This window comes from Mauremys mutica, chromosome 1 (genome assembly GCF_020497125.1).
Source record: "Mauremys mutica isolate MM-2020 ecotype Southern chromosome 1, ASM2049712v1, whole genome shotgun sequence".
Taxonomy (NCBI): Eukaryota; Metazoa; Chordata; order Testudines; family Geoemydidae; genus Mauremys; species Mauremys mutica.
The window spans coordinates 348,046,775-348,060,031 of NC_059072.1; the positions used below are offsets into that span (position 1 = coordinate 348,046,775).

Here is a 13,257-nt window from a genome sequence, read left to right on the forward strand (position 1 = left end):
TACATTGACATGCCACTACTGTCTAAATCAGGGGTGGGCAAACTACTGCCCAAGGGCTGCATCCATCCCTCGAGCTCCCACTGGGGAGCAGTTTTAGGGGCTTACCCCACTCTGCGCAGCTCCTGGAAGCAGCAGCATGTTCGCTCTCCAGTTCCTACGCGTAGGGGCAGCCAGGAGCTCTGCGCACTGCCCCTGGCCCAAATGCGGCCCCCGCAGCTTCCATTGGCCGGGAACTGTGGCCAATGGGAGCTGCAGGGACGGCACCTGTGGATGGGGCAGTGCGCAGAATTGCCTGGCCATGCCTCCACGTAGGAGCCGTAGTGGGGGACATGCAGTTGCTTCTGGGAGCTGCTTGAGGTAAGTGCTGTCCAGAGCCTGCACCCCTGACCCCCTCCCGTGCCCCAACCTCCTTTCCCAGCCCTGATCCCCCTCCAAACCCCTCGGTCCCAACCCAGAGCACCCTCCTGTACTTCCAACCCCTCATCCCCAGACCCTGCACCCCCAGCTGGAGCCTTCACTCCTTCCCGCACCCCAACCCCCAATTTCGTGAGCATTCATGGCCTGCCATACAATTTCCATACTCAGATGTGGCCCTCGGGCCAAAAAGTTTGCCCACCTCTGGTCTAAATGCTCCTCAAGAGACAATTAAGAATCTCTTTTTGGTATATTTCCAACTTTGGAGTTGGTTTCTCTCCCCCTCCCCCTACAGGTGTTCTGTAGACCACTTACGTGACAACAGGTGATACCATCTTAAATCACCCTGAGGCCCTGTCTAGACTGGAGATTAGCCCCGGGTTCTCATGCAAATCATGGCTTTCCCTGTCTACATTAGGGGTTTGCATGGTGCCGCTATGCTGAAATAGGAGGAAATTGCCAAGTTAGAAAAGGCCCCAAACTGATTTTGAAATGGACTGACCTTGAACTACTTTTAAAACCAATTAGACAATGCTCCTGGTGTAGACAAGCCCCTGGCGTACGGTTTTACTCCTGGAAGCATGGGACCTTGTCCTGTTTGTTTTTTTTTTCATTTGGATTGAAGCACCTGTCATTTTCAGAGGAGGGGCATGAGTGATAAATTAGGAGCCATGATCCTTAATTGTCGATTAATAGTCTGGGATGTTGTGTGTTCTTGACTTACAGACATCAAATGAAGTACAGGAAGCTGGGGAAAACTCCCATTTCTTCAATGTTCCTGCCTTCCTGACAGTCTCTGGACAACTCCATCTGGAAGTGATGGCTGGGTATGGAAGTCTTTTCTCTTGATCTAATGGAGTCTCATAAAACTTGGTCAGAGCTTCTGTCCAGTTTCACATGTTTGTTTCACATGTTCCACCTTCCATGTGCTTGCCAAACACCCAGTTGGGCAACGTTTTGTGGTCAGTGCTGGAGAGTCCAAATCACTGTTTGGAGAAAGCTGGATTCCATTTGAATTCTGGAGAACGAGTTGGGGTGTAAATTTAAGATACATAGATTCCTCCACCCCTTCAGGAGGAAGGTCAATCAGAGGTTGGCACAGAGATCCAGGCTGGGACATGACTTTTGTGTAATAACTTAGTTATTATCATTATCTGTTATTTGTCCAGACCTTATGATCACATCCAGCATCGCTCAATGGGGAAATCTGCTTCCCTTTAGGCCAATGCTGTTCTGTTCTTTGTTTCTCTTCCTTCCCCATCCTCCTTTCTGTGTTGCTATCCCTTTTCCCTGTATTTGTTTGCTTCCTCTCTTCTTCCCTCTGCATCTCCTTCCCTGCAGAACTCCCCATGCTTACCATACTTTCGCTCCCAACACCTCCCCTTTTCCAGCTGTGAAAGTAATCAGCAATTGAATAGTTGATGATATTGCAGTGTTGTCATTAGCCTTCAGTGTTAACACCCCCTGAAATTTAGGGGATGTGAGAATTCACACCTACCAGTGCCACTGTTTCAGTCTCTCTGCATACTTGGGTCTGGTCTACACTAAGCTTTCACAATGATTTAAGTTAATTGTTAGATTAAACCAATGGGTCCCTCTCCCCACCTGTTGGTGTCATTCTGTTGACACAAAGGTGTTTCTCTCAGGGCTTATCTTCACTACCGAGACGCTGCTGCAATCGATGCAGCAGGTGTCAATTTAGCAGGTCTATTGAAGACCCACTAAATCGACAGCAGAGTGCTCTCCGGTTGACCCATCTTACTCTTCTTTGGGAGCTTGAGTAGTGAAGTCGACTGGAGAGTGTCTCAACACCAGGGTAAGTCGATCTAAGCTATGTTGACCCCAGCTACATTATTCACATAGCTGGAGTAGCGTAAGCGAAGACAAGCCCTCACTATAGCTACTTTGCACTGATTAAGTCTGTGCTTCTCCTGATTGAACGGAATTGGTGTAAAAACTGAGCATTTAGCAGTCCTCAGAAAGACAGCAGTGTGTCAGCTTACCACACAGTGCACCTTAGGAAGGTTATCTTCGTAACCATGGGGGAGAGAAACCTTTATTTTTTAATAAACGCTTTGGTTCTGAAGAATTGAATGTTCAATGGCATCCTCAGAAATATATCACACAGGCTGGATGTAGCCACAAGTCAGGTGTTTGAAATCTCTGAGTTAGAGAACAGGATGGGGAGACTTAGGTGCTAGTGTGGTCTCTAGTGCGTATTTGCTGTGTGACCCTGGGCAAGAGGCATTCTTGCCTCAGTTTGCCCATTGAAGAACTGGGTATAATAACTTACTTCATGCTGCTGTTGCAAAGCTAATCGACTGTCAGTAAACAATCTTCCTCTGATAGAGTCCAGGCCAGAGAGAAGTAAAACTTGTATAGTATCGTATATCCATTGAACACTAAGAGTGAAATCCTGATCTCGGTGAAATCAATTGTAGAACTACCCATCACTGCAATAGGGCCAAGATTTCACCCTTAGAGATCGAGGATATAAGGTGCTGTGGAAGTTTTACTTCTCTCCGGTGGGCTGTTAGAGCCCAAGCCAAAGTGGCTCCGGTCAGCTGAGGTGCTCACGCTAAGTTTTCACAAGAGTGGATATGCTTGGCAGGGTGTCCTTGAGATGCTCTCTGACTAGCTGCTGCTACTGTTCTGACAGAAGTGGAGCTTACTGACAGCCTAAGGCTATTGTATCCTCCAGGGCAGTTGTCTGCAGGATGGGGAGCTGATGAGAGAGTTGAGAGAAGGCTGGTTATTTGTAAGGGGGAAATGTCTTTCTGCACCTCTCAGAAAAGGTGGGATTTTATTTGTGTGTGTGATGAAATTACATCCATGCCCAATGACCTCTGTTGGAGGACATATTCCTATAAATCAAATAAGGATGAAATGGTATTTTAACTTAATAACATCTCCATTAAATTAGTCTCTTTTCTCAGAATAGCACGTAGCCTACTCTGGGACTAGACAGAAAACTAATTGAACAAATACTGGGTCTTTTCTTCTAAATATTACTCCAGTGGCGTCATTCAGATGTTCTGCATTATCTAAAAAGGAAAAAAATGTGGGGCCTTGTCTCACATACTGTAGTACAGTATGTTATAGCTTCATGCTTTATTCTGCAATAACATGTTGTTTTTCCAGGCATTTTAAATAGACCAAATGCCAACTAAATTTATATGAGCTATATTTATCCTTGATGATCTATAGCTGTTCTGTGAACCTGCTCCTCTTATTATTATTATTATTTTTTTGTTAGGCACAACATATTTCTGAGGTTTATAACTGAAATGCTATTAAATAGCTCAATCTTCAAAAACAGACCAAGTGAGAAGTCCCTGTGGGCTCAAAAACATCAGTCATGGAGATACACCTCTACCCCGATATAATGCTGTCCTCGGGAGCCAAAAAATCTTACCATGTTATAGGTGAAACTGCGTTATATCGAACTTGCTTTGATCCGCCGGAGTGCGCAGCCCCGCCTCCCCAGAGCACTGCTTTATATCCGAATTCGTGTTATGTCAGGTCGCGTTATATCAGGGTAGAGGTGTACATCATAGTTTCATTGAGATATTAACTGTAACATAAGAGCTGCCATATGGGTCAGACTGTGGTCCATCTTGCCCAGTATCCTGTCTGCGTCAGTGGCCTATGCCAGAGCTTTGGGGTTGGTGTACAGAACAGGGCAATTAAGGAGTGACCCACTCATCTTTTGCTTCTGGTAGTCAGAGGTTTAGGGTTGCTCCAAGCATGGAGTGAAACCATCTTGACTAATAGCCATTGATAGACTTATCCTCCATCTAGCTTATCTAGTTCTTTTTTCAACCCAGTTATACTTCTGGCCATCACAACATCCCATGGCAATGAGTTCCACAGGTTAATTGTGCATTGTGTGAGAAATTACTTCCTCTTGCTGCCTGTTAATTTCATTGGATGACCCCTGGTTTTTGTATTGTGTGTAAGGGAAAACAACACTTCTCTATTTATTTTTTCCATACAATTCATGATTTTATAGACCTTTATCATATGCCCCTTCATTCTCTTTTCTCAGCTGAGAAACCCTAATCTTTTTAGTGTCTCCATGTAGGGAAGCCGTTCCATACCCTTGATCATCTTTGTTGTCCTTCTCTGAATCTTTTCCAGTTCCACTATATCCTTTTTTGAGGTGGGATGACCAGAACTGGACACAGTATTCAAGGTGTGGGCTCACCATGGATTTATGTACTGGCATTCTGATATTTTCAGTGTCATTATCTATATTTTTTCTAATAGTTCCTAACTTACTGTTAGCCTTTTTGATTGCTGCTGCGCATTGAGTGAAAGTTTTCAGAGGACTGTCCACAGTGACTCCAAGATCTTTTTATTGCGTGATAACGGCTAATGTATAACCTATCATAGTATTTATAGAGTTGGGATTATTTTTTCCATTGTGCATTATTTTGCACTTATCAGTGCTGAATTTCATCTGTCATTTTGTTGCCTAGTCACCTAGTATTGTGAGATCCCTTTGTAACTCCTAGCAGTCTGCTTTGGACTTACAAACTTATTCAAGATAGTTATCATCTGCAAACTTTGCCACTTTACTTTTCATCCCCTTTTCCAGACTGTTAATATTAATGAATATGTTGAACAGCACAGATCCCAGTACAGATCCTTGGGGGAGCCTGCTGTTCATCTCTCTCCATTGTGACTGTTTATTCCTAACCTTTGTTTCCTATCTTTCAACCAGTTACTGATTCATGAGAGGACCTTTCCTCTTATCCCATGGCTGCTTACTTTCCTTAAGAGTCTTTGGTGATGGAATTTCTCGGCGGCTTTCTGAAAATCCAAGTACGCTGTATCAACGGGATCACCCTTATCCACATATTTGTTGACTCCCTCAAAGAATTCTAATAGATTGGTGAGGCATGATTTCCCTTTACAAAAACCGTGTTGACACTTCCCCAACAAACCATGTCCATTTATGTGTTGGATAATTCTGTTCCTCATTATAGTTTCAACAAGTTAACCCGGGAATGAAGTTTGGCTCACCAACCTGTAATTGCCAGCATCTCCTATCGAGCCCTTTTTATAAATTGGCCTGACATTAGCTTCCTTCCAGTCATCTGGTACAGAAGCTGCTTCTTCTTTCTTCTTTTTTCTTTATGCCGCTTTTCCTGGTGATTGTCACGGCGGCGGCAGTATGGAGAGTAGAGAGGACCAGACCCCCCTTTCCTCCGCAACAGGTGTCAGCTCCTTCTGGGGGGTTCCCCAGCATTCCCAGACCAGCAGGGACATATAGTCCCTCCAGCATGTGCTGGGTCAGCCTCGGGGCCTCCTCCCAGTGGGACGTGCTCAGTAGAGTTCCAAAGGAGGCCTCCCAGTGGGCATCTTTATCAGGTGCCCAAACCACCTCAACTAGCTCCTCTCAATCCAGAGGAGTAGCAGCACTACTCCAAGGTTCTCCCGAATAGCCAAGCCCCTCACCCTATCTTGGAGAGTAAGCCCACCCACCCTGCAGAGAAACCTCATTTCTGCTGCTTGTACCCGCAATTTCATCCTTTCGATCATTACCCAAAGTTCATGACCATAGCTGAGGGTGGGGACATATATTGACCTTTATACCAAGAGCTTTCTCCTGGTTCCTAAGGATTTTTGGGGAAAACCCTGTTCCATCTTCCCCACATAGCCAGGTCCTGCCCTGGCTTGCTTTGGAAACAGGAGTGGGCAGATACATTCAGAAGTCTATTAGTAGCAGGGATGGAAGACAGGAAATAGCTCTGGGTTCAGATACCATCTAACGGGAGCAGTAAGAAACAGGAAAGCAGGGCTTACGAAGAGCATTGAAGAGAACTTATTGAGAAGATGGAAGAGAGTGTGGTTGGGTTGAATGGGTAAAAGCAGAGGTTCCTCAGCTGCTCTTCCCAAGCATAGAGCCATAAGGATAAGCAGACAGTTTGTTGGTAAATAGCCTTTGGGAACAGTGTTAGATACTTCTCTTTCTTCCCTGTGCCTCACTGAAAATTCTTTAGTGACCCACGAGGTCTTGCATAAAGCTGGAACCGTATTTAGCTTTTGCTGCCTTAGTATCTAGAAACTTGGTTTAAAAAAGAAGACTCTGCAGGAACTGCTTTTACTCCCGGAGAAAGACTGAGACGATGTTCACCACACCCTACTCACTCAGTCTGATCGCACAGGAATGGCCTGCTTTTCAGTGCAAAAGCAAAGTAACCTTTATAAGCAACATTTTCAAATTGGCTATTGATTGTATTTAAACAGAAGGCTGGTCTAGACCTTAACTGTATGCGGCCCGCTATAGTTTGCCGCAACTTTTGCCTAATTTCCTATGTATTTCCTGCTAGTTAATTTCTCTGAGGCATGCATGTTGTTTTTTCACTCATTCATCTATTCAGGTTCGTGTCTGTCCCTCATCACTATAGTAGTCTGTGTTCGTACAGCACATATCACAATGGGGTGCTGGTCAATGACAGGCTTCTTGGTGGTGCCACAGTAGTCATCATAATTAAGCAACCTGACTAACAGTTGTCACAAATTATGTCCCTTTGTAATCCTAAAAACAGAGACATTACTAAAGCACATGGGACTGCTGAGATTTTATTTGCAGCTCGCCTTAGGGCACCCTTTCCCAGAATGCTAGGTATGCCCCCCCGAGAGGGTGTGAAGTATTAGCTGTGGTGACAGGTGCAGATCGACATCTCAGTTATTCTCCAGAGTCTCAGCTTTAAGGTTAAGACTCTGGCTGTTCTAGTTGCACAGAGAATCTAAAAATCTTGACCGATGTGTAACAATGCAACATTGTCTGCCTAAGTTTGCTGAGAGCCTGAAAAAATAGCCCCGAGGTGTGAACTGCCCTATTCTTTTTGCTGGCTGCTCAGATGTCAGTGATACTTGAAATGTCAATATTTCACTGCTCATCCGAACATGGAAGAAAGAAGTAGTATCACACTAGAAGGATCTACACAGCTTGCTGGGACTGACCACTCATTTTGGGGTAGGCTTTAAAAACACAGAGCAGGGCTGAAAGATGACCCCATTGGTTTCATTTTCCTGAAGAAGGCTTAGCTTTCAGAAGGTTCGGAAATGCTGCCTTAAAGAATGATGAAATTTGATGCTTAAATGGCTTCTTAATTATGCAGCACGTGAAAGGAGATTCCCTCCTGTATTCTCTTCAGGCACATCATTGCTCTGCCTTATACAATCTTAAATACTTTTGGATGCAGATGCATGAATGATGTATAGTACCTATTCAGCATCCCTGCTGTTAAGAGTTACCAAGTGTAAGGTGTAATTGGCTAATTTATCTTGGATCCTTTTAAAACAAAACTCTTCATGAAGTGTCTTGTGCAACATTTGTCTGGATCACGCTCATAATACAAACTCTTGTAATTAGATGGTAAACTAACTTCCATTAATTAGACTGGTACAGACACTTAATTGGAGCTATAAAAAGCAGCCATGACATGTCTGTTTTAATTCAATTACTGCACACTACAGTCTTGTTTGTAATTACTCTAGTGATTTTTAATTACTTTTTTTTATTTGGTGGGAGTGCGATTTTAGTGTTTAAAGCAGGGGACCTGGGAATTGGGACTTCTGCTCAGAGGTTCGCAACTCGTTTGGACAAGCTGTTTGACCTCTCTCTACTCATCTGTAAACTGGGGTGACGTCCCTGGGGGTCAGTACAAGAGAGAGGCTAGGTGGAAGGGTGGCATGGCGAGATGTCCTCTAGTTAGGGACACGCTATTGGGCTTGATGCAGAGATGATCTGAAGTAAATAAGATGAAATTCAATAAGGACAAATGCAAAGTATTCCACTTAGGAAGGAATAATCAGTTGCACACACACAAAACGGGAAATGACTGCCTAGGAGGGAGTACTGCGGAATGGGATCTGGGGTCATAGTGGACCACAAGCTAAATATCAGTCAACAGTGTAACACTGTTGTGAAAAAAGCCAGCATCGTTCTGCGAACTTTAGCAGTAGTGTTGTAAGCAAGACACGAGAGGCAATTCTTCCGCGCTACTTTGTGCTGATTAGGCCTCAGCTGGAGTATTGTGTCCAGTTCTAGGCGCCACATTTCAGGAAAGAGGTGGACAAATTGGAGAAAGTCCAGAAAAGAGCAACAAAAATGATTAAAGGTTTAGAAAACATGACCTATGAGGGAAGATTGAAAAAATTGGGTTTGTTTAGTCTGGAGAAGAGAAGACTGAGAGGGGACATGATAAAAGTTTTCAAGTACATAAAAGGTTGTTACAAGGAGGAGGGAGAAAAATTGTTCTTAACCTCTGAGGGTAGGACAAGAAGTAATGGGCTTAAATTGCAGCAAGGGTGGTTTAGGTTGGACATTAGGAAAAACTTCCTGCCTGACAGGGTAGTTAAGCTCTGGAGGTTGTGGAATCTCCATTGTTCGAGGGCTTTCCCTTTCCCCTTCCACTTCCCTGGTTCTTGTCACGCAAACAGCACGCAGCAAAAGACCAGAAGGCCGAAGCGCAGACAATGTGATGTTTACTGGGGTTCGTTTCCAAGCAAGCCCTTCACACCGATAGAGCCTGTTCCCCAGTTCCGTTCCCAGCTCTGACCCCGCAGAGCGTTTACCGTGTATCCCCCTTCCCAGCTCTGACACTGCAAAGCCTTGCCTGTGTCCCTGGTCCTGTTCCCCCACCTTAGCAAGCCTGATTCCAATTTCCCTTCTCCCCAGTTTGTATAGTAATAGTCTCAGCTCTAACTTAACCAATCATTTTACTGAAATTTAACTAACCAGTCCTAACATATTATAACTTAATTCTCTAACCCATTATATCCCACTACCCTAATTAACTTACACCCAGCAAAATGTATTATACAGCGGACAGAAACAATTAGAGAACCAGGCAGATTAACAATAGAAAAGTGGCAGGTTTCAGAGGGGTAGCCGTGTTAGTCTGTATCAGCAAAAGCAAGGAGCCCTTGTGGCTCCTTAAGAGACTAACAAATTTATTTGGGCATAAGCTTTTGTGGGCTAAAACTCACTTCATGAGATGCATGGAGTGAAAAATACAGTAGGCAGGTATAAATATACAGCACATGAAAAGATGGGAGTTGCCGTAACAAGTTGGGTGGGGTGGGGGGGGTCAGTGCTAACAAGGCCAAATCAATCAGGGTGGATGTGACCCATTCCCAGCAGTTGACAAGAAGATGTGTCCGATGAAGTGGGCTGTAGCCCATGAAAGCTTATGCTCAAATAAATTTGTTAGTTTCTAAGGTGCCACAAGTACTCCTGTTCTTTTTGCGGATACAGACTAACACGGCTGCTACTCTGAAAGAAGATGTGAGTATCAACAGAGAGAAAATTACTTTTTGTAGTGACCCAGCCACTCCCAGTCTTTATTCAGGCCTAATTTGATGATGTCACATTTGCAAATCAATTCTAGTTCGTCAGTTTTTCATTGAAGTTTGTTCCTGAAGTTTTTTTGTTGAAGAATGACCACTTTTAAGTCTGTTATTGAGTGTCCAGGGAGATTGAAGTGCTCTCCTACTGGTTTTTGAATGTTACAATTCTTGATGTCTGATTTGTGTCCATTTATTCTTTTGCGTAGAGACTGTCCGGTTTGGCCAATGTACATGGCAGAGGAGCATTGCTGGCACATGCTGGCATATATCACAGTGGTAGATGTGCAGGTGAACGAGCCCCTGATGGTGTGGCTGACGTAGTTAGGTCCTATGATGGTGTCCCTTGAATAGATATGCGGACAGAGTTGGCAACAGGGTTTGTTGCAGGGGTTGGTTCCTGGGTTAGTGTTTTTGTTGTGTGGTGTGTAGTTGCTGGTGAGTATTTGCTTCAGGTTGGGGGGCTGTCTGTAAGCAAGGACTGGGCTGTCTCCCAAGGTCTGTGAGAGTGAGGGATCGTACTCTAGGATAGGTTGTAGATCCTTGATGATGCGCTGGAGAGGTTTTAGTTGGGGGCTGTAGGTGACAGCTAGCGCGTTCTGAAAAGTAGGGGCAATAAGGATAAAACATACAGAAATGAGGGTTTCACAACCAATGATTAGTTATTTCTTGCCAGACAGGATGCTATCAAACTAAGTTTTCTTTAACCATCTTAAGATCTGTTTAAAACTTCAGAAAAAACAAAAGTGTGAGAGAGGGGGCTGGGGTGGAAAGCAACCAATTAACTGTCTGAAGTTGTTTTAAAGTTCAGGCTAACAGCGGCAAATTAAGTAAACTGAGTTGGAGGCAAAGGAAAAGAAGAAACGGGTATAGTTTGCTCTGAGCCAAGAATAGGGCTCCTGGGGTTGAAACAGTTGGGGGCAGTTTAGGTTGGACATTAGGAAAAACATCCTAACTGTCAGAGTGGTTAAGCACTGGAATAAATTGCCTAGGGAGGTTGTGGAATCTCCATCGTTGGAGATTTTTAAGAGCAGGTTAGACAAACAGCTGTCAGGGATGGTCTACATAATACTTAGTCCTGCCATGAGTTCAGGGGACTGGACTAGATGACTGCTCAAGGTCCCTTCCAGTCCTGTGACTCTATGATTAACTGGGTGAAATTATCTGGGTTGTGTTATGCAGGGAGTCAGATTAAATCATAATGGTACCTCTTGGTTTTAACACGCATTACAAGCAGTAACTAGATTGTAAGTTCCTCTGATGAAAGATGCTCTCTATGGAAGTTCAAAGTATAAGTCATGTCAAGGGTCAGTCACATGTATTTATTCTGAATCAAGAGCTTTGTAAAGGGAAGAATTCATAGAATATCAGGGTTGGAAGGGACCTCAGGAGGTCGTCTAGTCCAACCCCCTGCTCAGAGCAGGACCAATTCCCAACTAAATCATCCCAGCCAGGGCTTTGTCAAGCCTGACCTTAAAAACCTCTAAGGAAGGAGATTCCACCACCTCCCTAGGTAACCCATTCCAGTGCTTCACCACCTTCCTAGTGAAAAAGTTTTTCCTAATATCCAACCTAAACCTCCCCCACTGCAACTTGAGACCATTACTCCTTGTTCTGTCATCTGGTACCACTGAGAATAGTCTAGATCCATCCTCTTTGGTACCCCCTTTCAGGTAGTTGAAAGCAGCTATTAAATCCCCCCTCATTCTTCTCTTCTGCAGACTAAACAATCCCAGTTCCCTCAGCCTCTTCTCATAAGTCATGTGCGTCAGCCCCCTAATCATTTTTGTTGCCCTCCGCTGGACTCTTTCCAATTTTTCCACATCCTTCTTGTAGTGTGGGGGCCCAAAACTGGACTCAGTACTCCAGATGAAGCCTCACCAATGTCGAATAGAGGGGAATGATCATGTCCCTTGATCTGCTGGCAATGCCCCTACTTATACAGCCCAAAATGCTGTTAGCCTTCTTGGTAACAAGGGCACACTGTTGACTCATATCCAGCTTCTCGTCCACTGTAACCCCTAGGTCCTTTTCTGCAGAACTGCTTCCTAGCCATTCGGTTCCTAGTCTGTAACAGTGAATGGGATTCTTCTGTCCTAAGTGCAGGATTCTGCACTTGTCCTTGTTGAACCTCATCAGGTTTCTTTTGGCCCAATCCTCTAGGTCCCTCTGTATCCTATCCCTACCCTCCAGCGTATCTACCCCTCCTCCCAGTTTAGTGTCATCTGCAAACTTGCTGAGAGTGCAGTCCACGCCATCCTCCAGATCATTAATGAAGATATTGAACAAAACTGGCCCCAGGACTGACCCTTGGGACACTCCGCTTTAAACTGGCTGACAACTAGATATGGAGCCGTTGATCACTACCCGTTGAGCCCGACGATCTAGCTAGCTTTCTGTCCACCTTATAGTCCATTCATCCAGCCCATACTTCTTTAACTTGCCGGCAAGAATGCTGTGAGACTATATCAAAAGCTTTGCTAAAGTCAAGAAATAACACATCCACTGCTTTCCCCTCATCCACAGACCCAGTTATCTCCTCATAGAAGGCAATTTGGTTAGTCAGGTATGACTTGCCTTTGGTGAATCCATGCTGACTGTTCCTGATCACTTTCCTCTCCTCTAAGTGCTTCAGAATTGATTCCTTGAGGATCTGCTCCATGATTTTTCCAGGAACTGAGGTGAGGCTGACTGGCCTGTAGTTCCCCAGATCCTCCTCCTCCTCTTTTTTAAAGATGGGCACTACAGTAGCCTTTTTCCAGTCATCCGGGATCTCCTCTGGTCAGCATGAGTTTTCAAAGATAATGGCCAATGGCTCTGCAATCACATGCACCAACTCCTTTAGCACCCTCGGATGCAGCGCATCCAGCCCCGTGGACTTGTGCTCGGCCAGTTTTTCTAAATAGTCCTGAACCACTTCTTTCTCCACAGAGGGCTGATCACCTCCTCCCCATACTGTGCTGCCCAGTGCAGCAGTCTAGGAGCTGACCTTGTTTGTGAAGACAGAGGCAAAAAAAATCATTGAGTACATTAGCTTTTTCCACATCCTCTGTCTCTAGGTTGCTTCCCTCATTCAGCAAGGGGCCCACACTTTCCTTGACTTTCTTCTTGTTCCTAACATACCTGAAGAAACCCTTCTTGTTACTCTTAACATCTCTTGCAAGCTGCAACTCCAAGTGTGATTTGGCCTTCCTGATTTCACTCCTGCATGCGTGAGCAATATTTTTATACTCCTCCCTGGTCATTCGTCCAATCTTCCACTTCTTGTAAGCTTCTTTTTTGTGTTTAAGATCAGCAAGGATTTCACTGTTAAGCCAAGCTGGTTGCCTGCCATATTTACTATTCTTCCTACACATCGGGATGTTTTTTTCCTGCAACCTCAATAAGGATTCTTTAAAATACAACCAGTTCTCCTGGACTCCTTTCCTCCTCATGTTATTCTCCCAGGGGATCCTGCCCATCAACTCTCTGAGGGAGTCA

The 13,257-nt window shown here is 44.7% G+C and overlaps 1 protein-coding gene across 1 annotated transcript in view; it reads left to right on the top strand.

Moving 5' to 3' along the window:
* NARS2 (asparaginyl-tRNA synthetase 2, mitochondrial) overlaps positions 1-13,257 on the top strand; it is a 77,011-nt gene that overhangs the window by 26,060 nt on the left and 37,694 nt on the right. The window contains exon 6 of the mRNA XM_045020873.1: positions 1,141-1,241. Within this exon, the coding sequence (XP_044876808.1) occupies positions 1,141-1,241 (101 nt within the window). The remainder of the gene's footprint in view (positions 1-1,140; positions 1,242-13,257) is intronic.